Source organism: Vigna unguiculata, chromosome 10, assembly GCF_004118075.2.
Source record: "Vigna unguiculata cultivar IT97K-499-35 chromosome 10, ASM411807v1, whole genome shotgun sequence".
NCBI classification, from domain to species: Eukaryota; Viridiplantae; Streptophyta; class Magnoliopsida; order Fabales; family Fabaceae; genus Vigna; species Vigna unguiculata.
In genome coordinates, this window is record NC_040288.1 from 32,785,529 (window position 1) to 32,812,092 (window position 26,564).

A 26,564-nucleotide genomic window follows, 5' to 3' on the forward strand; every position below is an offset into this window, starting at 1 on the left:
TTCAAAATTCATAATGTAAAGTATAATTGAGAAGGAAATAATACAAACAAGAGACCACAATTTTATTATTTTGCTTACATTTTTTACCGACAACATTAAAAAAATATTGCCTAAATAATCAACAATTTATAAAATGTGACCTCTAATGGTTCTGAATCTCACCTATATATCTGTGACATTTTTTATGTTTAGGTAATAATTTTATACATGACTTATTTAGTGAAGTCTAAAGTAAAAAGTGGTGTAATGAAAATAACAATTATGATATTAAAGTATTGAGAAAAGTCTCAAATTCTACCGTTCCTTTGTGAGATTTTTCTTGAATACTAATTATGTCACCATAATTCAAATTTGTTCTTGAAAAATGATTTGGTCATGATGTCAATCTATTACTTCAAACTATAATTAATACAGATTGATTTTCTTTTATTAATCTACTTTTCTAGGGACATGATGATACTTTAGTTTAGATGTGTTTAGTTCAATATATTGGATAAAAATTCTTTACAATGACAATGATTGACCTATTATATATCAACCCATTATGAAACTTTTCTAGAGCCGCTATCTCTCTTTTTTATGTGTTTGAGATCCAAGTGTGAGTCTAAGTCTCATATTGAGGAAAAATGAGAAAGTTGAGCATCATATAAGGATCAAAGTCACTCATCGTCTGAAGGTTTTGGGTTAAGAATGATGTCAATCCTTTATATAAATTGGACTCATGCTCATTGATGTTAAATCTTTCCGATGATCTTTTCTTGAAAGATCCAACAATAATATAAGAACCAAATAATAAAGACAACGAAAAAACAAGAAACATAGAAAGATGACATAACTTTCCATTAAGTTTTTCATATGGAGAATCATTGGTAAGCAAGAGAGTGGGAAAGCAATTTATCAGAAAAGTGGCACGCAGTGCAACAAAACACCAAAAGCTAGGCAAATTAGCTTGAAAAATTAAGGCACGAAGCACATTTAATAAGTGTTGATTTCTCTGTACAATATTGTTGTTTTGTTTTGGTGTTTTCACACAAGTAGTTTAATGTATAATGTCTTTAAGAGAGTAATTCATCACAAACTCAACGCCGTTATCGATTCTAATGGTTTTAACTTTAGTTTAAAAATGATTTTCAATGTAAGCAAAAAAAACTCAATATGTTTTCTGATAGTAGACTTATTAGCCATGGGAATGAACCAATGAAGCGAGCAAAATTATCAATAGTAAAAAAACACCTATAACTAGAATTACTGGAACAAAATGTCAGCTTTCCTTTGTTTTGCACAATGACATATATCAGAAAAAGAATTTTCAAGGAAAGAGAGGAAAAGTTCTTGTCATTGAACGGTCATATTTTAAGGTAAAATATAACATTTTTAACTTTTTTTTCTAAAATTTTATATTTTACTTTCACTTTTCATCTCACTTTTTACTTTTAAAAAACATGTAATTTTAAAATTATTTAATAATTTTTTCACTCCACCGTATTCTTAATTTTCAATTCTCTCTAATTTTTATTTGAAAAATAATTGTTTGGCAAAGATTTTATTGATAAAATTGATAAAATTACTAAATAAGGCAATTTTTTTATAAAAATAATATTTTAAAGTTTTTTTTCCTAAAAATAATTGTTAGTCAAATTTTTTAAAATATAATTTTCCTAAACTCAATTCGTCCTCCTCAAAATCGAAGACTCTGGTTTCCCTCCCTCTCATCCGAAACACTAAAATTCTCTGTGTCTCACTTCCTTCCACCAACCTCGATCCTATCTCTAGCCAACCTACCTTCCCCTTCACAGGATATAAGGATCCCTCTGTCACACCTTGTAATTTTCCTTTTCTTTTTATTCATGCTTTTGTTTTGTTTTGTTTTTTTTTCTGCTTTATGTTGTTGCTATTGTCGCTTATTTAACTCAGACCCACTTCTAGCTTTTTCGATTATATTAAATTATATACATTCTGTTTTTGCCAATTTTTTTTTCTGGATTTTGCTCTTACTTTCAATTAATGGAAGCTGTGCACTGTGGTGTGTGGTGTTCCCGAGCAATTTGGTGGAATAGAGTAAACCCTACTTACTTTTGCTGAGTTTATATATATTTCATGGTTATAGACATCGAGAGATTTTTTCTTTCATATAGTATTTTCCCTTCAGGTGTATGAGTGACCCATATAGTATTTTTCCTTCAGGTGTATGAGTGACCCCTTTTTGAGATGGTTATGTGGTTATGCGGGTACTATCGGCTCTGATACCACTGTTTAGTTTATATATATTTCATGTCATATGGGTTATGGTTATAGACATTGAGAGATTGTGGTCGGCATATATATGATTATATGACATTTGTTTTTATACATATAAGATCTTAGACACCACTTTTACACCAAAATCTTAAGGCAATGTTGTTATGGGTCTATTTTTATATAGTGTTTAACTTTGTTTTTCTATCCAATGTGGGACTTTTGACTCACACTTGGACTATTCCCAACAACTTTTAAGTATTGTATATTGATTTGTAGTTATGTTTCTTGCTTTATTAATTATATTTATGATATCTTTCGCAGATTCCAGTGAACAAGGTTCGAACATGTAGAGATTTGCATCAGGTCTCGATGAAAAGAAAAAAAAAAATCCTTTGAAATTTAGACTTCTTGTCCAGCTTCTAACCCCACCAACATCTTCCTGCTTGATATTGAATGACTAAAAGTTACTTCTGAGTCTGACATATGAAAATAAGAATCATTGGCTTGATATGTATTTGTATTCAATGACTAGGAACTGTTGTTCAATGTCATGAGAATCCTTAAGCTTAATTATTTGTTAGCCAAGGATGCCTCTGATATCTAAGAAATGAGGGTAATGAACATATGCACTTTTTTTTAGTGATTGGAGGCTATTGAACCTTTCCTTTTATCAGTGTTTTTAATTGGTATCTTGTGTTATCTGTACTTAGGTTGTCGCATTTCTTTGTGGATATATACACCACAACTCAATCGTCTTCCAGTAAAAGACAGCAGAGCATTCAGCCATGGAGTATCATGTAGGTGTTTGGTTTAACTTTGGTTGAGAGCCTACTTATTTTGGAAAATCTTACTCTGTTTGTGGATGCATGCATGCAGGGATCAAAGTAAATAGATAAACGAAGAAATTCATGCTTATGGCGATTTCACAATCTTGCTCAGTCACATTGTTCTCGGCTGCAAGTTCCTTTGTTCTGCTGTTAACAAGGTTCTTCTTTCTTATACCTTCCTACTAATTGATTTCCTATCATTTCATTACCACTCTTGCGTGTTCAATGTATATGCATGCCAGTTTCATTTGATCGACTTTAAACAAGTACCAACCTACATATATATAGTCATAACAAACTGCATCATTGCTATCATGAATCAATGATATCCAGGTGAAAACTAATAAACAAACAATATGTATGTGTATTTGTATATTATTTTTAGTATTGAAAGATATAAACGCACAAGTTGAACTCTATATCAGATTGCTCTAATACAATGTTATTTGACATATATATACATGTCCGAGGTTTATTTTACTTGATTTTTATGAATCGGAAATATGAAAATTTTAATTATAACAATTGATTACCTTGGCAGGTCTAGCTAAGACTGAAAATCGATAAAAGAAATTATGCACATATATATATATATATATATATATATATATATATTCTAAGTAGTTTTTGAATATTAAGAATGAGAAAAAGGAAAATAGAAAACCACTTAAAAGATGACACCTAAGGTTATAAAAGAAAGTTGTCAAAATTTAGTGATCAAAAATCATTTTTCATATATATATATATATATATATATATATATATATATATATATATATATATATGGGTTTGCATCTAAGTTTTAGGGAGATCTGAAAATTCTTGACTAGAGAATTCACAATCTTGGTATAATAATTACATGATATAATTCACAATTGTACTTCTTATATGATATAATTATAATATTAATTTTTGAATATGGTAAAGTCATTGTTATCATTTGGTAAGCTGATACGAATTGGTTTAATATGATTGTAGGAAGAAAAATATTTAAGAGAAATGCCTCACTGACACCAGAATCAAGAATCCACAAATTCTTAAAATTATTTTAGAAATAAATTGGATATTACAATAGGAGAATCTATGGATGAGACAGATCTTACAATCTTGCCATAGTAAGCACAAACTGTTGTAGCAGTGCTATGATTAACCTTGGCAGCAACTATCATGCCACTACTGGACAACTGTCTTTCTTTTTGAGCAACCAGGGAAATAACTTTGGGACATAAGGAATAGGCTCCATTAGTAACATGTGTGATTTCAAGTTATTGTATTGATCATTTAGGCCACGAAGAAATTGCATTACCTGGTCTTCTCTTTTTCTTTGATTTATGGTGTCCGAAACTTTGCAGCTACATTTGGTTTTACTTACACACAGGGTCTGGTCTAAAATCAACATTATCATTTCCCATTCAAAAAAAATATGTTTCATCATTCTAATTGGCATATATACTCAACTCAATGTCATAACTTAAACAATAATCACAGTTTCACTCATATGAATCCAACATCTCTACACTTTAGTAGCATAAGCTAACATTTAGATAAACAAATAACTAAATTTTAATTCTACGTCTGATTAAAACCGATCTTCAAATATTTCAACAAAATAAACACGAAGTTTCAGATTTTCAAATTCTTTTTGCCACTCACATAGTACCATAACTTAAAGTTGTTCTAGATTAACTTCCGTCTTGTTTTTCATAGGAAATCTTCTTCTTGAAAAGACAACAAGCTGGAGTAATTAGAGATTCTCTTTGTTACTTTTAGGAAGTCAACCCTAACAAGGGTTCATATTTTCTCAAAAGTTACATGCAGACTCTAGAAGAACGTTAAATAAAGCACACAAGACATTTTTGCAATGGAGATTAGATGGCCAAACATAAAGCATGTAGTGAGGAAGAACAATACAAAACATTTATATTAGTTCACTTAAATTCTAAACTACATCCAATTCTATTTCATGCACTCTTAAAGCACTCCACTGGTTGAAAACTTTCATTACAACAAGTACACTAACCTTACCGAGGATCCCTCTGTATATAGAAGATTTATTGGAATGTACTCAACTATTATATATTAGATATTATATATTTTATATAATCAGTCATCTCAGTTTTTTTTATCTGTTCAATTTTTTAGTATGTTTACTATTATATACATCACTCTCTTTTCTAGAAATGAAACATATTTTGATTCAATAAATTTATTTATTTCTTTCTCTCTTAATAAATATTATGGAGAAATATTTCCATAATTTAAAAATCAGACACCCCTCTTGTAGAACAGGACAACTTTATTAAGAAAACACTCATTTTACAACTCAAGAACCATAGTACATACACACAAATACATAACAGCATTGTTCATGAAACACCTTATAAAAGAGAAACCATACACGACATGTGTAGAGATTCAATACACAGTTTCCAACTTCAACTTGTCCATGGAGCATCTCTAAAATAAACTCATGTCAAATTTATTCATAGAAAACCTTTTAAGAAATTAATTTAAAACAATTCAAATATCCTAAAGCAATATTGCTCAAATATATGAAACAACCTTCCCACCTGCTCCTGTATGAATTAATACAGGAAACACTTATTCACAAACAACCTTGTATATCTTGAAAACCATTCATGTTTCCTGTAGCCATATATGGAAACTTTATTCATGAACACTGCACTTCAAAACAAAGAAAACTATTTGTTGATAGTTGTAGTCATGTTGCTATCATTTCCTTCTGAGTCCCCTGATTCCCTGAAGCTTGAATGTTTTTAAAAGAACACCGGTTAGAGAATGGAACAGTTTAAAACTCGTATAGGAAAATAAATTGAATTTGTTCATGAGTGCAGCAAGTGAAATCCAAACTTGAGAAGTAACAGATTTTCACAACCTTTAAACTGGATTTTGTAAGGCATGATAAAAACTGACCATCAAAATTTTGATAGTTTGAACTAGTGTTATAAAATTCTAGCTCTCACTAATGTCCATGCCTTATCAACTTTTATGTTTGAACTTTCTTTTCCTTTCAATCTTTAAGAATAAACTTGTAATGGTATCATTTATTATGGTAGGATCCATTCCCTATAAAGATGGAAAATTATAAACACAAGAAGGAAAATAAACTTACTAGCATTCCATATCTTCTTTGTTGGTGTGCTTTAATAGAAAGAAGAAAACAAATTTTCAAGGGTACCATAAGCGAACACAATGACAATTTATTTCAGCTTACACGAACACAATGACAATTTATTTCAGCTTACACAATCTCCTGAAGCAAATTACAAAAAATAGTTGATTACAGATGACCAACATAGATAAGAGAAAAATATATTTTGATTTAACTATTAAAGTATAATGCAAATTCTACAACAATCTAGAAAAACCTAAGATAGAGTTATTGAGATGTCATGAAACTTCTAGAGTATCGGAGAAAAGCCTAAGATAGGAGAAAAAGTGAAGAACATTCTACCTATGTAGAAAAATCTAGAACTATTTACATAAGTTTTGGCTAGGAGTTTCTAGAATAACCTATGGGTCTATAATTACCCATGTACTTTACCATTTGGAACAACAAGAACTACTAACACAACATCTAATACAACTACTTTCAGCTACAAAATACACTTCTCCAACTACTACTTTCACACTCTACTATCTACACATTTTCTCTATCCTATCAATTATTTTTTTCACAACCTCAAAATACTAAGAGTGGTACCAGAGCTACATTTGGTCATCTATTAGGCGTAGAAAAATTATCCTATTACTTCCAAAACCATCATTCTATACTTCTAAAAGAAGAGAGTTTTCTCTTAATCCATGACTTCTAACAATGTTCACTTTTCTTCAGTCCCCCTATCAGTTTTTACCGGTGAAAATTTTGACCTTTGGAAACTCAAACTCAAGACATATTTTGTCTCACAAAAATTGTGGGATATTGTTCAATCTGGTTATACATAACCAGATAATACTGAGACTCTGTCTGAGGAGGAACAGAAAAAGCTAGAAGATTTTGAACAAAAGGATGCCCAAGCATTATTTGTTCTTAACCAAGCTGTGGGAGAAACTATCGCCAGGAGGATCATGGATACAGAAATTGCAAAAAGGGCATGGGATATTTTGGAAGAAGAATTTGAAGACAATAAACAGGTACGCTCCGTTAAACTACACTATCTAAGAAGAGAATTTGAGACCACCAAAATGAAGGAATCTGAGACCGTTGAAGAATACTATGGAAGAATAAAAGAAATAGTGAACAAAATAAAGTTATATGGAAAAGAAATTTAGGAAAAAAGAGTGGTAGAAAAAATTCTTATCACTCTCACAAAAAAATATGATTCCATAGTAGCTTCCATAGAAACTTCCTCGGAACCATCTTCTTTATTGATAAGTAAATTAGTTGGTCTCCTCGGAGCGCACAAAGCAAGATTAAATAATTGTGCTGATACAAATTCAGTCGAGAATGCCTTCTAATCAAAGCTCAAATTACAATCCAAAAGGAGAGAAGAAGGAGAAAAGAAATATATTGAAGAATATTCTAGAAGCAAAGATTTTAGAAATTTCTCTAAAAGCAAGAAAGATAAATATCATCCATATAGAATTTGCAATAAGTCAAGTCATGCAGACAAAGATTATTGGCATCGCGGGAAGCCAATATGCATTATTGCAAGAAGCTTGGTCACGTGGAGAAGTATTATCGTTATAAAAATAAGCATCAAGCAAACTTTGCTGAAGAACATAACCAGGAGAAACATTTATTCTATGACAATCAAGAATCTCCTAATGGAGGAGGAAGTTGGTACTTAGACAGTGGATGTAGCAATTACATGGCCAAAGATCAAAGCATCTTCAAAGACATTCATAAATCTGTGAATGTCAAAGTTCGACTAGGAAACGACGCCACAGTAGAGTCCCAAGGCAAAGGAACTGCCATGGTGGAGACAAAGAAATGTATGAAATTCATCAAGGACGTTTTACTAGTTTTCAATCTTAAAGAAAATCTTTTAAGTATTGGCCAAATGATGGAGAATGGGTACTCTCTTCACTTTGAGAAAGATACATGCAAAATTTATGACAGTAGAAGGTTGAAAATTAGTGAAGTAAAGCTGGAGAAGAGAAATAGAAGCTTTCCCATAAGTTTTAAACCTGGAACTAATATTGTCATGAAGGCGGAAGTTGATGACTCATGGCTTTGGCATAAGAGATTTGGCCACTTCAACACACATGCCTCAAAACTTCTATATCAGAAAAATATAATGAGGGATCTTCCTTACTTGAAGGAGAATAATGAATCATGCAAAGGATGTCTCCTCGACAAGCAACACAAAATACCATTCTCAACAAACAAAACATGAATAACAAACGACTTACTAGAGTTGATCTACACCGATATTTGTGGACCAATGAGGATGCCTTCACATCACAACAACAGGTACTTCATCCCTTTTATTGATGGCTTCTCTAGAATGACATGGTTCTATTTTCTTAAAGGTAAAGTCAGAAGTCTTCGGAATATTCAAGAAATTCAAAGCTCTTGCCAAGAAACAAAGTGGAAAACAGATAAAAGTACTTAGAAGTGATCGTGGAAAGGAGTACACATCTCGTGAATTTGACAAATTTTGCAAATATGAGGGCATAGAACGACAACTTACAGTCGAATATACTCCACAACAAAATGGTGTGTCGGAGAGAAAGAATCGCATAATCATGGATATGGCGAGATCAATGCTCAAGGAGAAAGGACTACCAAATACATTTTGGGTAGAAGCAGTCTACACTACTGTCTACCTACTCAACAGATGTCCTACTAAAGCAGTTCAAGACAAAAATCCAATTGAAGCCTAGAGTGGTAAGAAACCATCAACTAAACATCTAAGAGTATTTGGATCTGTTTGTTATATTCACGTCCCAAACCAAAAGAGACACAAAATAGAAGACAAGACCGTACAAAGTATCTTCTTGGGATATAGTACACAATCCAAAAGCTACAAAGTCTAAAATCTTCAGACAAAGAAGCTAACTATCAGTAGAGACATTGAAGTAAATGAAAGTGCTACTTGGAACTAGGAAGAGGAACAAATTGAGAGGAAGACAATATACATGCCCAACAATCAACCAACTACAAGTCAGGAAGATAACAATCAAGATACCATTATAAGTCCAGAATCTCCTGCAACTCTAACATCAATTCAAGATCAAGAAGAATCATCACCTGAATCCACTCCGAGACGAATCAAATCTCTATCAGACATATATGAATCTCGTAACTTGGCAATACTAGAGCCTGGAACCTTTGAAGAGGCCGCAAAACAAGAAGAATGGGTCAAGGCAATGGAAGAAGAGACAAAGAGAATAGAGAAAAACAACACTTGGGAGCTAGCAGATTGTCCAAAAGATAAAGATATCATCGAAGTTACGTAGGTCTTCAAGACAAAGTTAAACCTTGATGGTAGCATACAAAAACACAAGGCAAGTTTGGTAGCTAAGGTTTATTCACAACAACCAGGAGTAGACTACAATGAGAAATTTGCTCCAGTCGCTTGACTAGACACAATTACTCCCTAAATACTCATGTTATTTTATTTCTTACATTTTTTTCACTTATAATTTTTCACACTTGAAATTTTGTACACATGTAAAAAAAATAATAATTCAAATAGTTAGGTGGAGTAATTTGATTTATAAATATATTAAAAAATATTTTAACATGAATATATAAGTTGTAATTAAGCTTAATTATTAAGTTTGTCTCACATTGAAGGGGACAAAATTGAATCATTTTAAAAAATTGGGGAGTAAATTGAATCAAAATTGTAAATAGAGGGACTAAATTGAAAACAACCAATGTTAGCTTAACATGTGCCACAATTGTGATCTGCCACGTGGCATTATTTTTTTTTTAAATAACAAAATTCTTAAATTGACACGTGTCACAACCATAAAGTGACACGTGATAGTTTATTTTTAAAAAAAATTCAAAAAAATTATAAAATTTAAAAAAGTTAGAAAAAATTGAAAATTCCACAAAATGACACGTGGCATGTATCGAGACGGTGTTAACGTCAACTTAACGGCAGGGACCAAATTGAATCTTTTTAAAGAATTAAAGGACCAAATTGAATCAAAAAATAATAAGGGGACCAAAATGAACCAAACCAACAAATTAGGGGATCAAAATAGTAATTAAGCCATGATCTTATTTACATTGGAACCATGGTAGTAAGTATCGTACGATACGAATCGTACGATACGAAACGATTCAACAGCTCCACGATACGAATCGTTTGATGCATCGTTTTTGTTCTTGTATCGTGTTCGTATCGTACGATACGGACTTCGAATCGAATGAATCGTTCCGAATCGTAGCATTCATAGAGACAGATGTTCCTCACAATGACACCTCTCACGACCGCTATTCTTGCTGCAACACCTCTTGCAGTGGCGTCGGCGGCCTTTCTCGCGGTGGCGCCTCTTGCGGCGACCTCTCTCGCGGTGGCTTCTCTTGCCGTGGTGTCTCACACTACACCCGCAAAGCGATGAGAGAGAAGTCAACAGACCTTGACGGCAGCAACTCGCATGGCATCATTGTATCTAACGGTGGCATAGCCTCAAAGATAGTCTTGTGCATATGAAAGACAAAAAACCCTAGGATTTTTAGTGGGTTGGAATTGGGCCTGTTCTAACCTAAATTTTAGTTGTTTAAAATATCTTAAAATCCAATAAGTAAATGGTAACTTCCACTAAAGTTACAGCATCCCAGAAAAAAAAGTGACTAAAGTTACTACTTCATCCCTAAAAAAGTTACTCTAGAAACTGTCACCACATCCAAAAAATTAAAAAAAGATAACTTTCAAAATGTTCATGAATCGTACGATTCACGATACGATAAATCAGCTCTCCGATACACGATACGTTTCACGATTCAACTACCATGATTGGAACCAATACAAATATGTTGATGGAGTTTAAAGAAGATATGATGAAGACCTTTGAGATGATTGATCTTGGATTGATGAGTTATTTCCTCAGCATAGAGGTAAGTGAAAGAAATGATGGAGTATTCATCTCAAAAGAAAAATACAAAAGATTTGCTATAGAAATTTAAGATGTACAGGTGCAAACCTGTAAGCACACCACTAGTGACGAATGAGATACTACAAAAGGTAGATGGAGCACCAGAAGCCGATGCATCTCGATACAAGAGTCTAGTTGGAAGTCTGCTTTATCTAACGGCTACCCGACCAAATATCATGTTCGCTATAAACCTCTTATCAAGATTCATGCAAAACCCAAGCCAAATACATCTTGAAGTAGGCAAAAGAACTTTAAGATATCTACAAGGAATTAAAGAGTATGGTATATGGTACAAATCCACAGGCAATCCAACGTTGCTTGGTTATACCGATAGTGATTAGGTAGGGTCAGTGGACGACATAAAGAGCACCTCAGGCTATGCTTTCTCACGTAGATCATGAATATTCTTTTGGGCATCAAAGAAGCAAGCCACAGTTGCACAATTAACTGCTGAAGCAAAATATGTGGCAGCCGCTGAAGCAACGAGTCAGGCTATATGCCTTTGAAGAATACTCAAAGATATGGGAGAAAAACAAAGTGACCCTACTGCAATTAGTTGTGACAATAAATCAACTATTGTAATGACAAAGAACCCAGTGCATCACAGAAGAAAAAAACATATAGCAATTAAATACCACTTCATAAGAGAAGTATAGACAATTATGAAGATTCAACTCAAGTACCGCCCGATAGAAGATCAAAATGCAGATATTTTCACAAAGGCATTACCATGACCAAGATTTGAACTAGTACGCGCTGTGGTTGGAGTTACAGAATTTGCATTAAGGAGGAGAATTAAAGTATAATGCAAATTTTAGAACAATCTAGAAAAATCTAAGATAGAGTTATTGAGATGTCATGAAACTTATAGAGTATTGGAGAAAAGCCTAGGATAGGAGGCAAAGTCAAGAACATTCTACCTACGTAGAAAAATCTAGAACCATTTACATAAGTTCTAGCTAGGAGTTTCTAGAATAATCTATGGGTCTATAAATATCTATGTACTCTTCCATTTGGAACAACAAGAACTACTACTAACACATCATCTAATACAACTACTTTCAACTACAAAATACACTTCTCCAACTACTACTTTCACATTGTACTATCTACACATTTTCTCTATCCTATCAACTATTTTTTTCACAACCTCAAAATACTAACATTAACATTTCATATTTCTCCATTATGTAAATTGCAGAAACAAATAATAGTCAAATTTTCAAGGGTACCATAAGCGAACATAATGACAATTCCATTTCCAAGAGGAATAATAGATATTGATAAAATGTACTTACAAGTGAATGGAATTTGTTACCAAACTAACTTAGGATGCCTCCTCCTCAAACTGTTGCGTGATCAGAGCTTTTTTATCACCTTTACAACGGATTTTATCTATTACCACCCTAAATTTTGGAGGCACTTTATCACGATGACGGAGAATTTTGGTGTTCAGGCATTGGATGACCACCACGTTTCTCAAGGATGGGAAATTCAAAGTGCAACTCCCCGTGTAAAAGCTTTCTAATTTTCCTAATAAGCCAAGCATCAACTTCTCAAGCTTCATGAATATAATCTCATTCTCATATTTATCTTCACCTTTTACTTTGCGTTCCTCTTCATCTCCCTCTTTGGCCACTATTTCTTTCAACGATTCACATTTTAAGACTGCGATCTCTTCGAGATTCACTAACTTTTTGGCGACTGAAGTTGTAAATAAATATTGTAATTGGGGACAATGAGATACTACCAATTTTTTCAGAAAAGAGAACGACATTGTAGAATGTACTCCAACTGCTTCAACATCAGGGCACTTTAAGACATTTAATTCATGAACCTTCTCACAGATTGGGTTTAACCATGATGAGTTCTCTGACAGAATGGACATGATAGCCGATACTTGGATTATTTCCAATATTCGTAACTGTATGAGCACCCCATCCTCACCAATTTTGGGGTTTTGAGCAAGGAAAACCTCGGAATTATTGCAATTTGGTATCTGAATACACATTTCGATTAAGTTGGGTGCTTTAAGGACTATTTCATCGAGCACTATAGGCATCTCACACTGATCAGTGCCTAAGCATAGGCCTATTTTATTTATACTTTTGAAGACTCCTGTAAATTTTTCAGACTTAAACCTTGATCTTAATGGCAGACTTTGTTTCCAGTCAAGTTCTAATTCTTTCAGGTTGGAAATGACCTAATGATTACAGTAAAAACAAATTCAGAGGAGATTAAGGACTGTAATAGACCAAGAAGTTAAAACAATTGAGAGTGTAGATTCTTTGATGCACACTTACCTCTAGACTTGAAAAAAGAGGCGGTTTGTTAACTGAATTACCTTCACCCATGGAATTTTCACTTTGAAACAATTCCAATTCTTCACACTCCACTACATATAATTCATTTAAGGCTGGGCATTCCAAAGCAAATGTTTGAGGGTAAAAGCAAGTGAGTTGTGGCAAGGTCCAAAGATACAACTTCTCTAAACAAGGGAGCAAAAACTTTTCTTCTATGTCTTCTTCTTTTTGTACAATTTCTCGTAACTCAGCACAATATTCTATTTCAATTCTTTTGAGCCTTTTAAGATTTTTAGCCATGGAAGCATGAAATAGAGTTTCCAATTTTTCACAATTGCTAACAAATATCTGTTGTAGATTTGGAAAGATGAGAACTCCATTTTTGTTCTTTTCCCAAACACGTGTCAACTTCGGTAGCCCTTCTATGGTCAAAATCCTCAACCTGGATGCTATTTCCATACTCTCACTGTCATTCATAAAAAAAAGTACCTCTATTGTTGTGCTATCCCGTACTTCCAACTCTCTTAAGCTCTTTAGAAGAGCAATAATATCAGATGGAATTGCATATGGCATAGTACAGTTCTGAAGCTTCAAACTAACCAAATCGCCGAACCATTGGTTATGCAGGCCAAACTCACAATGTAGATTTTCTTGTAGCTCAACATAATCAGGAAAACACTGCTTGTCTACTGTTTTGAAAAACTCCTGTAAATATTACAAAAAGTTATCTTCTAAATTACTTGTGAATAAGAATTCAATAATATAAGGCTGTATAAATTATAAATGTCTTTCAAAACATATGCTTGAAATTTTTACCTTTCGTTGTGAGATCCCTTTTATTCTGGTGTTAAGATCTTGTGGAGGGGGTAAATCGTCCGCTTGCTGGTCCATGGATAACGTAATTCCCATAAGGGATTCAATTCCTTGGGAGAAAATCTCCATGTTGGGGCAGTTCCATATTGCCACAATTTTCAAAGATGATAACTGTAGAGTGTCACTCCCAGAATAAAAGCATACTAAACTTGTTAAAGACTGTAGATGAATGGTGTGGAGTCGCTCAAATTTTATGGCTTCAAAAGTTGCTTCTCCCTCTTTAGCCAGAATTTCTGTCAGTGATTCACATTCGATGACCCTAATCTCCTCAAGGTTCATTAACTTTTTGGAAGCTGAAGTTGTAAATATATACTTCAAGTTTGAACATTTGTATATATTCACTTCTTTCAGACAAGAGAAAGACACCATAGAATGTACTCCTAATGTTGTCAAATGGGGACATTGGGAAACAGTTAATTTGTGGAGCCTCTCACAGATTATGTTTAAGCTTGAGCAGTGCTCTAACTCGAAGAACTGTGTAGTGGACACATTGCATAGCTTCAATATTGTTAACTGTCTTAGCATCTCCTCCTCACCAATCTTAGGGTTCTGAGCAAGGAAATTCTGGATACTATCGCAATTGTTTATATTCAGTTCTATTAAATTTGGTGCCTTGAGTATTTCAATGGGCAACATAGGCATTTTATTCCCATCAACACCAAAGAACAAGTCAATGCTGTTTAAATTTGTGAGACCTTTCGAAGATTTCTGTGACTTAAACCATAAGCTTAATGACAAAATTTGCTTCCAATCAAGTGTCAGTTTCTCGAGGTTGGAAATGACCTAACAATTAGAGACAAAAACAAATCAATTGAAAGGTGTGTGAACTAGATATAAGGTGAAAGGAGAAAAAAATTGGAAATACAGATTCTATGATGCTTCTTTTACCTTTGGATCTGAGATAAGAGGAAGTCTGTTGTTTGAAGTACCCTTACCCATGGGATCGTATACACTTTGAAATAACCCTAGCTCATCACAATCCCTCACAGATAAGAATTTTACGGAGGGGAATTCCAGAATGAAATTTTTAGGACAAGTGACATGGGTCAAGTCATTGAGTTCCAAATTCTCTAGACAAGGGAACACAAACTTTTCTGTTGCAAATGTTGTTTCTTCTTGTTCAACAAAGTCTTGCAAATTTTCACAGGAATCTATCTTGAGCTTCTTAAGATCCTTAAGACTTTTTGCCAGGGAAGCAGGAAATAAAGTTTGCAGCTTTGCACAATCACTAACAACAACCTCCTGTAGATTTCGAAAGATGAGAATTCTGTGACTGTCCTTTTCCCACACACGTGTCAACTTTGATAGCCCATTTAAAGTCAATATCTTCAACTGGGATTCTGATTCCATAATCTCAGTGTCATCATTCATATCAAAAATTGTCTCTACTTGGTCGCTATCTTGTACTTGTAACTCTTTTAAGTTCTTTAAAAGAGAAAGAATAGAAGATGGAATTGCATATGATAGCGTGCAGTTCTGCAACTTTAAAGTTTCCAAATTGGCCAACCATTTGTTTTGCAAACCAATTTTCCAACTCAATTCTTCTTGTAGCTCAAGATTATTAGAAAAGCACTCCTTGTCCACTGCTTGAAAAAACTCCTGTAAATATTACAATAAGTTTATCATCAGATATAAAAAAACGCCATAAAATCTAGAAATGGTTCCTCTTTTAGATTCTTTAAAATCACCCAAACTAGAGTCTTAATTAATTGATTCTGAATTGAATGTGGTTACCTGTTGCAGGAACACCTTCTGTACTGAAGAGTTAAGATCATGGTGAAAGACCAAGTCATCACTTGAGACGTTTGAAGCTTGAATTCCTTTAAAAGAAGAATTCAGGTATATGTCTCCACGAGAGAAAAACTCCATCTTGGGGCATATCCATATATCCACTTGCATCAAGGAGGGTAATCGTAAAGTGTCATTGCCCGAATAAAAGCATTCCAAGCTTGATAAATCATTTAGTTCTACTCGCTTTAGCTTCTGCAACTTGATCTCTTCTGAAATGTCATCCTCTTCTTTCAAGACTATTGCTTCCATTGATTCACAGTCAGTGACTTCTATATGTTCAAGATTCTCTAACTTGTTCACTGATGATAATGTGAATAAATATGTCAATTCATTACAGTTGTCTATGTACATTTCTTTTACATACGTGAAAGTCACAGAAGGAGTAGAATGCACTAATGTTTTCAAATCAGGACAATTGATAACATACAATTGTTGGAGCTTTTCACTATCACAAATCACGTTTAACCATGGTGAGTCCTCCGACCCAATGGACTGGAGTTTTGACACATTATCGAGTTTCAATATTTTCAAGTGCGTAAGCACCCTTTTTTCAACAATTTCAGGGATTTGAGTTTGGAATACTTCGAGGCAACTGCACTCGCTTATAGTCATTTTTGTTAAATTGGGCATCTTCTGGAGTATTTGAATGGGCAAATCAGGTATTTCTTTCTCATCATCAAAGTATAACTGAATGTGATTTAAATATTTGAGGTTGTCCATAGGTTCTCCCAACTTTGTCCTTAACACCAATGTGTGTTCCCAGTCAAGTACCAGCACCTCAAGGTTGTAAATATCCTAATGAAAGAAAATCAAATAGAAAAGCAAGGACTGGGTATTAAAACGTGAAACGTAAAATATATACATGAGAGACAGATAGAAAGTGCTCATTTAATGTTACCTAGTTACCTTTAGATCAAAGAAAAAGGATTGTCTATTACCACTTCCAAATAGCTCCAACTCTGGGCAATTCCACACGGATAATTTATTTAACGTAGAGCATTCCAAAGTAAATGGTTCTGGATAAAAGTAAATGAGATCTGGCAGGTAACCAAGAGTCAGTGTAGTTAAGCAAGGGAACACAAACATCGCTATTGTCTCCTCTTGCTTCCTAACAATTTCATGCAAACTTTCACAAGATATTATTTTAAGTTCGTCAAGCTTCTTGAGATTTTTTGCCAAAGACAAAGGAAACACAATTTCCAGGTTGTCACATTCACTGACATCGACTAGCTTCAGATTTTGAAAGCTCTCAGTTCCTTTACCGTTTCTTTCCCACACATCCTTAAGTTTTGGTAGCTTTTCTAAAATCAATTTTTGCAGGTGGAATGTTGATCCAATACCCTCTTCACCATTCATCTCAAAAATGACCTCTACATTGTTGCAACCTCGTACTTGCAGTTCTTTTAAGGTCCTCAAATAGGGAAGAATATTAGATGGAATTGCACATGGTTGAATTTCACAGTTCTCAAGCTTCAAAATTTTCAAACTATAAAACCAACTATTTTGCTTTTGCATACCAACTCTACATTGCCAGGTTTCTTGTAGCTTTTGATGTTCGGAAAGGTTCATCTCCTCCGTGCCTTCAAAAAATTTCTGTGAATATATAATGTGTAAGTTCATTATACAATGATATATTCCACTCAGACAATCACTTTATAATTATTTCTCTTGTTTTCTTTTAGCCACAAATTCACACTAATTTTTAAGAAGTAATTCCATTTTTTAAGTTACCTTTCAAAATAATAAAATAGAAAGACAAATTTAGTCAAGAAAATTATACATAATTACATACCATTTCCTTGAATATTTTTTGGATTGTAGCATTTATGTCTCCTTCCCAGCAAAATCGCTTGTTCTCTTTTCCATGGACAACATGTATATTTTGTAAAATTGGTGAGCTGGGGACTGTTTCAGAAAATTTAGCCATATTATAACATGCACTCACCACTAATTTCTCCAATGATGGGAATTCAAAGTCACAATCAGAGACACTGAAACTTTTGATTTTCTTCAGTGAAACAAGCTCTAGGACTTTCAATTGTTGAAAAACAACTCTGTCAGATTTTTCTCCATCTTTTCTTACTATTTCCATCAGGGATTCACATTTCACTACCTTCATGGTGCTGAGCTGAACCAAACTTTGTGCAGTAGATGCTGACATTAGACTTTGCAATCGTTCACAATTGACCACTTCTAGATGTGTCAAGCGAGTAAAAGATACAGAAGAAGGTGCTACAGTAATCATACAAGAACAGTTCCTCAAAATCAAGAACTCTAACCTGTCAAGAATTATGTCTTCAAAGCCTATCTCTTCAAGATTCGGCAAGTCTATTAACTTCAAGCTTTTCAAACTTGGAACTACTCCCAAGTTTTCAATTTCAGTATCTTCTTTTGGAGAAGTTATCTTTTGAAAGAAACAATTATTCAGTGATAGACTTTTCAGATTAGGATTTCTATGTAGGAAAGAATATAAAATCTCAGTATCCATTGATCTAAATAAGGAAAGCTCTTCTAAGTTATCCCTTCGATGGTTCCTTTTACCCATATAACTGCTTGGTGACTTTGTATGCCAAGACTCAATTTGCATGGACTTCAAGTTATTGATTACCTATATTTGACAAACATGTAAAGAAAAGGATGAGTATATTCATATAAATGTATATATATTTAAATAAAAGTGGAAGAAATTGCTTCCATTTTAATCATTTTCTATTTAATTTTGCAAGAATTAGAAAGTGTAGTTGAAGAGTTAAGATGCTTAGTATTAGTACCTCTTCAGGAAAGAATACATGTACATGATTTCTTTGTGCATGCTCAGTTCTCTTGTTGAATGGTTCCAGATAGTTACAAAGTTCAATAGACAGCTCATTCAATGGACACGATAAATCATAAACCGTTGGGTAAAAACTCGTAAGTGTTGGCATGTTTGAAAATTTGATGGTGCTTAGTTTAGGAAAGTTAAATCTGGCTTTATCTGTGTTGGTAACTTCGCTTTCCGCAACAATTTTAGTCAATTCATAGCAATCACAAACCACAAGAGATTCAAGATTATCAAGATTCTTGGCTACATAAAATGGAAATATATACTCCAAGCTGTCACAATCTTGAACCAATATCCTCTTCAGATTTTTAAACTTGGGAATCCCTACGAGGTCTTTATTATTCATTCTCCATACAAGCTCCAATTTTGGGAGTGTTTCCAAATGAACATCTTGCAAGTTACTAGCTACATCCCCAACTTGCTCACTTATATTAAAAATTGCTTGCATGTACCTGCAATTTGTAACTCTCAAGTTGCATAGACTTCCAAATATTCCCTCCATTGCATTTTCCAGTTTGTCACATTCCTCAATGATTAGAGTGTCTAGTTTTTTGAAGGAGTCTGAAGGGTGTTTCAGATTCCATATCTTACTCAGACTCTTCATGCTGCGAAGTTTCATATTTTTCAATTTTGGAAAGATGTTACCCTATTTTGGTTCACAATAGCCATAATTTAATCAAATTAGATGTTAAAATATAGAAACCAAAACAATAAATAGAAAAAGCAAAAACTAATTTGGCTACAAACACTAAAAACTGAAAATTTTAAATAGACTATGCTTGGACACATCTCTTAAATGATGTCCTTGTGTTCAACATGTACTAAACATCGACATACATACAACATGGTGAACTGCCCAAGACATTTTTTTTGTCTCTAACTTAATTTGATCATAGTTTCAACATAATGTTAATATAGTAATATACAATTATTTTCTAAAAAACTCATAAATTTATTATATAAGTTTATATTACGAATAGTTAAATTATATACGTATTATTTAGAATATTTTTATTTATTCTGCTATCAAGGATTCATATAATGTGGAATATTTCAAAGTTTTTAATTTATCTTTTAATGAATCTCAACTAAAGACTCTTTTTTAATAATAATGATAAAAAAAATGAATGTCTTAAAAGAATTATATCACTTTAGGATGTTAGATAGATGGATTAGATTATTTTTGTATTAGGTGATAATATGTTTAAATTATTATAATTGATTATAGATTATTTTGAATTCATAAATTATTATATCACATTTATAAATATACAAACAACATCAATTATTGTACTATTGGAAACTACGATTGTAGGTTTGAAATTTCAAATCATAACATTGAATCTAATGAAACCAATCTTCTTACCATAATATCCTTCTCTCTATCTTGTTCGAGAAGGAAGATGTCACTCATCTTCTCACATTCACTTACATAAAGGCTTTGAAGATTCACCAAACCCTTGGCCATCGTAGATGACATCAAATACTTTAAATTCCAACAACCATTAACGTCCAAATGAGTCAAATTTTCAAAAGATGATCTTTTTGAAGATTGGTCGACACTCCATATTATGTCAATATGGATTGAGGACAACTCCAGTCTCTCTAATTTTGAAACTCCAACCTACAAAAGAGACACGCATGATTAGTGTTAAAAAAGCTAAAGAATTGATTTTGGATTTCTCAACTTAATTTTTGTAATAGATAAAAAATATTCTTTTCGTTTTAAGTTTAACTCCTTACAAACTCTTTCCTCCTAGTTTATCAAAATAAAATATGAAAAAAAGAAGCTTTAGTTGTAAAAGATAAAGAAATTAAAAGGATAATTTTGAACAAACCTTTCCGTAGAACAATTTTCTTTCCTCTCCTTCTACCTGAGGAATGACATCAAACCCAATAAATTCATACAAAGATTGTAGCTTCAAATAGCGTAAATCAGGAAGTGTAAGAAGCTCGGGATTTTCAGGGTTGCTTTGTCGTCCCACATTGATGATTTCCTTTAAGGAGTTACATTCAGAGACTTCAATTGTTTCAAGAACTTTTAAGAGTCCAACAACAGAAATTGGGAAGACATTCTTCAATTCACCACAGAGATAGATTCTTATGACTTTCAGTTTACCAAAGGAGGGTTCTGAAAGTTTACATGAGCATATTTCATCCATCTTGAGATTATAGAAACATAATGACTCCAATTTTGGAAAAGCTTTCTCAGGGTGTTGCCTGTCCTTTGGATGTATGAGTGATTGAATGGTAGAATTATTTACAATCCACAAATGTTTAAGATATGGAAATCCTTTTAAATTCAATCTATAAAAGAGGTCGTGGACAATATTACGGGCTTCATGGACACTATTTTGCTTTTCAGGGACAGTATTAAGTTCTAAGAACAAATTTTCAACTCCTTCAAACAGCATTTTGATCCCTTTCAGAGAATGAATGTCATATCCATTTTTCAATTGAACTGCCAAAAATTTCAATGTTTCATATTTCTCTGGCATCTTGAAATCAATCTCTAAAATTGAACTCAAATCTCCAATAACAATCTTGTAACTAAATAACTTGTCAAAGTACAATTTGTTTGGCAAATAGGAAACATTTGGGATATGTATGTCTAGAGTTGTCAATTGATTCAAATGTTTCAAATCAGAAAGAAGAGCTATTTGACTTTGACGTGTTTGTTCTTCATCCTCCCATTGAATCAAGGTATTTCTCATATACAACTCCTCCAGACTTACCAAGCTTGATATGACACCATATGGAATTTTGTTAAGTTTAGAGCAATTACTTATGTCAAAAATTTGTAGCATTTTCAACTCATTCAACTCATTTGGCAAACTTTTAATATCAGATCCTGAAAAACTTAGAATTCTTAACCTTTTCAGCTCTCCTATGATGGATAGTTCCTCATCTAGCATGCAACATTGCTCCAAACAAAGCATTCTAAGTTTATGCAAAGATGAAATTGAAGAATCAAAGAGGGGAAGATGAATACCAATCAATACCAATACTCTGAGTTCTTTCACTCCTTTAAAGAAGTTTTTAGGTATTTTTGGACGTGGAATATTATTGACAATTTGAAGGACTCTAAGTCTTGGATAGTTTACTCTCCCAGGAAACTCTTCAATGAAGTCACAATGATGTAAGGAAATAGCAGCATACCTTTCAAGTTTATCGGGCCACTCATCCACTTTTCCCTTTGTCATGGTAAATAAATGATTTTCCTTATATGCTATTGACAAAGCTGCAGCACGAACAACATCTGGCATGGTGAAATGATCACTTGAATAACTATCAGATAACAAACCTGACTCTTTTAGCTTTGCAACCAATGTATACACTTTGTCTCTGGTTTGCCTTGCTGTGTTGATTCCTTGAAGAAAACCAAAACCAATAGAGTATTTAACCAAGTCCATAATCAATGCATCATGATCCATGCGAGCACAAAGCAAGAAGGTGTGCTTGAGTTCCTCATCTTCTAAAAGCTCATAACTCAACTTTGTAGAAAATTCAGGTGCTCCAGCTAAGTTTTTAGATTCAAGTTTTCGATTAGTTTCCTCCCATACAGAAAGGCTCTTATTTTTCAACGCCCTTGCAGTGGTAACTATTGTCATTGGCAATCCTTTACACTTACTGGCAATTTGAGCTGCTAATTTCTCATATTCAGAATTCTTGCCACCTATTCCTGCCTTTTTCTTGAACAATGTCTCTGCTTCCTTCTCCTTTAAGACCTCCACAGGGAAAATACACTCTTCTTTCCCTTCCATTTGACTTAACAACACTTGTTTGATTTCAGAAATCATCAAAACCTTACACCCTTTGTACTGAGGAACAACTTTTTCAATTTTCACCCGATCAGAACCATCAATGGCCGATTTTCCTTCATTTACATTCCTTAAACCACCACCAAAGAATTCTCCTTTCTTGACATTCACTGAGTCAGCATCACTTAAGGATTTTCCTTTATTTATATTCTTAGAATCGTCAGCACCGTGTAACGTTCCTTTTCTGAAACTTATCGAACCCTCAAGGATGGGGGATTTTCCTTTATTTACATTCTTAGAGCCATCAACACCTTGTAACGTCCCTTTTCTAAAACTTGTCGAACCATCAAGGACAGGGGATTTTCCATCACTCACATTCTTCAAAATATCAACATCAACTGATTTTCCTTTGACATTGGTTATGCCATCATCTTTCTCTAATTCACATGGAATCCCCAACAGGTTAAAGTTCACTTCTTCCCAAAGATCGTCTAGGATTATGAGCGTACTTTTATTCTCATCATTCAATATCTGGTGTATCCTCGCAGCTCTTGCAATGTCACTTTCCTCCTCCAATACAACCCCTAACATATCAACAATTTGTCCTTGGATTTTTCTTATGTCAGGGTTTTTTGTCACACTTGCCATGGTCACTACTTCGAACATCTTATCTTTTAAGGCTTTCTTCACAACTTCTTTGACTAAAGAGGTCTTGCCAACGCCACTCAACCCATGAAGCCCGATCATTCTAACACCTGGCTTCTGGAATTCATCAGTAATCTTTTTCACAATGTCATTTCTTGATGAATAACTTTCATAACCAAGGTTAGAAAAAAAGGCAGCCATGGAGGGTGGGCCAGACCAATAAGATAAAATGTCAAACTTTGCATTTTGTAGCAATCCATTTGCCTGCTTTGTTATATCATTTGCTTTTCTACTTCGACGATACCTTATCCCTGGCTTCGGAAGGTAACCATTGTCTAAAAAGTCAAACACTGCGCATTTATGGCATATTTCATCCTCGTGGAAATCCTTATACGCGAGAATGAGTTTATCCACACTTTCTATCCATTCTTTAACATCAACATGAATTATTCTTCCATGTCGACGTTCTTCCTCTTCAACTGTGTGCTGAATAGTATCTCTCTTCTTCTTGAGCTTCTCCACGACATTTTCTACTTCACCAACTCTTGCCTCATACAAGTTCAGTTGAATCAATTTCTTTTTTACCCACTCCTTTGCACGAGGTGCCGATGTAAGGAATTGATAACACCCTATTATAGCAGCCATGCTACATCTCAACTACATATTTTCTGCATGCATAATAGGTAAATCACATAGTAATGTTAATTAAGAGAGAATATACTTGAAGTAACGAATCGATAATAGTCAGAGAAAATTAGAGTTCTCTAGATATTATGTTATGTTTGTTAAGTCATGTCAGGTTGATATTAATTCTAGACCTTGTTTTATGAGAAAGTTGGTTGTGTGATTAATGGTTAGGTAAGAATGAGTGCTAAAATTTATCTTATGCAGATTAACATCTCTCTTATTAGAGAGAAACATTTTGTAGAATATAAGCTACTGCACTAAAAATAGTGCAAGAATACTTTTTGTCTCCTACTATGTTTTTTCTTTGGTTTTACAACCTTTAAGTTTTCTTATTTCTATAACATGGTATCAAGAGCTCATTGATTTTAAAGGCCTGTGAGGGAATTAAAGTCGGTGAGAAAGTTATCTAAATACCAGGAAAAAAAAAGAATATCCATAAAAAAGGATGACATCAAGCAGTAGTTTTTCACCTTCACCTCTTATTTTTGTAGGCGAAAACTATGATTCGTGGGCTGCAAAATTGAGAACTTATTTGACAGCTCAAACAATGTGGGAAGTAGTGGAAAATCGAAGTACTTCAACCCCTTTACTAGAGAATCCAACCGTGGCTCAAATAATATATTGAAAAAGTGGCACAGGAAGACAGAACACTTGCCATTGTACATGTAGCAATACACGATGACATTTTTATCAAGATATTGAATTTTTAAACAGAAAAGAAGGCCTGGGACAAGCTCAAGGAGGAGTTCATGGCAATGAAAGTACAAGGATGATAAAGGTGCTGAATTTGAGAAGATAATTTGAAGTAATCAAAGTGAAGGAGTTTGTCTAAAAAAGAAAAGGATCTTTTGACAGACTTTATAAAGTGGTTATTCAAATCAAATTGCTAGGTCAAGAGCTTAAATATCAAAGATTTGTGGAGAAAGTTTTAGTGTGTCTTTGATAAAGGTTTGAGTCAAAAATCCCCTTTCTAAAAGAAAATAAAGATTTTTCTCACATTTCACTTGGATAACTTGTTAATGCTTTGCAAGTCACTGAGCAAAGAAGATCATTAAGAATGGAAGAAAATGTTGAAGGTACTTTTGTGGCTAACAACAAAAGCAAACCTCAAGGTAGAAACAACTATGAAAAAATAAGCCTTTTGGTGGGAAGAAAGGCATTAGAAAAAAAAGAATACAAAAACAAAAGAGGAGGTTGGAAAGAGAAGTTTCCACCTTGCTCTCATTGTAAAAAAACAAACCATACAGAAAATTATTGTTGGTTTAGACTTGGAGTAAAATGTAGGGTCTACAATCAACTTGCTCATATAGAAAAAGTTTGTAGAAATTAATAAACATTTGCTTTTGTATCTGCAGATTGTTTTTTTAATTTTAATAAGTTAATAGGTCTTCCTAAATTTTAGGAGCAAGTATTTTTGTTATTCACGTTTCCTGAAATCATGGTTATGTGGTTACTATCAGTCTTTATTTTTAATTATAAATGTATTGCTGCTATATTGAATAAAACAAGCTTTTCTTCACATTAGTCTCAGTTAATTTCCTCTGCCTTTTCTTCTCCCATTAAATTATTTCCTTTTCAACTCCAACAATCTGGTACCGAGAGTTGTTTTCTTACAAGCCTGTGGACGCTGAATCAAATTTCTCCAAAGGTAGCACCTCTAGTCTTTGACGGAGAAAACTACGATGTCTGGGCGGTAAAAATGGGGGCTTAACTAGAGGCTTTGGATCTTTGGGAAGCCATTGAAGAAGATTACAAAATCCTTCTGCTGCCCGAAAATCCCACCATGACCCAGATGAAAAGTCACAAGGAGAAGAAAAATCGAAAAGCAAAGGCAAAATCATGTCTCTTCGTTGGTGTTTCAGCAACCCTCTTCACTCGAATCATGACTTTAAAAATAGCAAAAGAAATATGGGATTATCTAAAGAAGGAGTATGCAGGGGATGAAAGGATTCGAGGTATGCAAGTGTTGAACTTGATGAGAGAATTTGAGCTTCAAAGGATGAAGGAGTCTGAAACCATTAAAGAGTACTCAGATAGATTACTTGGCATTGTTAACAAGGTAAGATTACTTGGCACAAATTTTTTGGATTGCAGAATTATCGAAAAAATTCTTGTAACTGTGCCAGAAAGGTATGAGGCATCCATAACCACCCTAGAAAACACAAAGGATCTGTCCAAGATTACCTTGGCAGAGGTGTTACATGCCTTGTAGGCCCAAGAGCAACGGAGGCTTATGAGACAAGATCAAGTGGTTGACGGTGCATTACCAACAAAGCATTACAATGGAAAGAAAAACTTCAAGAAGAATAAACAAACAAGCGGTGAAAACACTACATACATAGGCAAGAGCAAAAAGAAAAATTACCCACCTTCTGAGCGGTGCGGAAAATTGGGTCATCCACCATTCAGATGTTGAAAAAGACCAGATGCATAGTACAACAAGTGTAATCAGCTTGGACATGAAGCTGTAATTTGTGGAAGCAAACAACATGAAGTTAATGCCCAGGTTGTTGGACAAGATGACGAAGATCATATTTTC

The 26,564-nt window shown here is 33.7% G+C and overlaps 1 protein-coding gene and 2 long non-coding RNA genes across 5 annotated transcripts in view; 2 read left to right on the forward strand and 1 right to left on the reverse strand.

Annotated features, from left to right (window-relative positions):
- Positions 1 to 1,691: 1,691 nt before the first annotated feature.
- On the forward strand, positions 1,692 to 16,307 carry LOC114167048. Of its 2 annotated transcripts, none has more exons than XR_003600090.1 (5): positions 1,692 to 1,823; positions 2,560 to 2,851; positions 2,949 to 3,035; positions 3,115 to 3,223; positions 16,064 to 16,307. It is a non-coding gene; the product is annotated as an uncharacterized LOC114167048 (long non-coding RNA). The 2 variants fall into 2 exon arrangements; XR_003600091.1 differs by lacking the exon at positions 16,064 to 16,307 and adding an exon at positions 4,044 to 5,110.
- LOC114167044 overlaps positions 5,344 to 26,564 on the reverse strand; it is a 33,513-nt gene continuing 12,292 nt past the window's right edge. Inside the window, exons 3-14 of one of the 2 annotated variants that reach the window (XR_003600089.1) lie at positions 20,771 to 24,006; positions 20,299 to 20,556; positions 18,883 to 19,578; positions 17,904 to 18,719; positions 17,018 to 17,704; positions 16,055 to 16,906; positions 15,209 to 15,919; positions 14,264 to 15,103; positions 13,448 to 14,152; positions 12,443 to 13,347; positions 6,199 to 6,339; positions 5,344 to 5,831 (exon numbers count right to left, since the gene is read on the reverse strand). Coding sequence is in view for 1 of the 2 variants with exons in the window: in XM_028051963.1 (XP_027907764.1) it covers positions 12,472 to 13,347; positions 13,448 to 14,152; positions 14,264 to 15,103; positions 15,209 to 15,919; positions 16,055 to 16,906; positions 17,018 to 17,704; positions 17,904 to 18,719; positions 18,883 to 19,578; positions 20,299 to 20,556; positions 20,771 to 23,983 (9,654 nt within the window). In the remaining variant the exon portion in view is untranslated. The remainder of the gene's footprint in view (positions 5,832 to 6,198; positions 6,340 to 12,442; positions 13,348 to 13,447; positions 14,153 to 14,263; positions 15,104 to 15,208; positions 15,920 to 16,054; positions 16,907 to 17,017; positions 17,705 to 17,903; positions 18,720 to 18,882; positions 19,579 to 20,298; positions 20,557 to 20,770; positions 24,007 to 26,564) is intronic. The other variant, XM_028051963.1, reaches the window with a different exon arrangement.
- Positions 16,307 to 25,393, forward strand: LOC114167049. Its single transcript, XR_003600092.1, has 3 exons — positions 16,307 to 16,581; positions 16,675 to 16,770; positions 24,517 to 25,393. It is a non-coding gene; the product is annotated as an uncharacterized LOC114167049 (long non-coding RNA).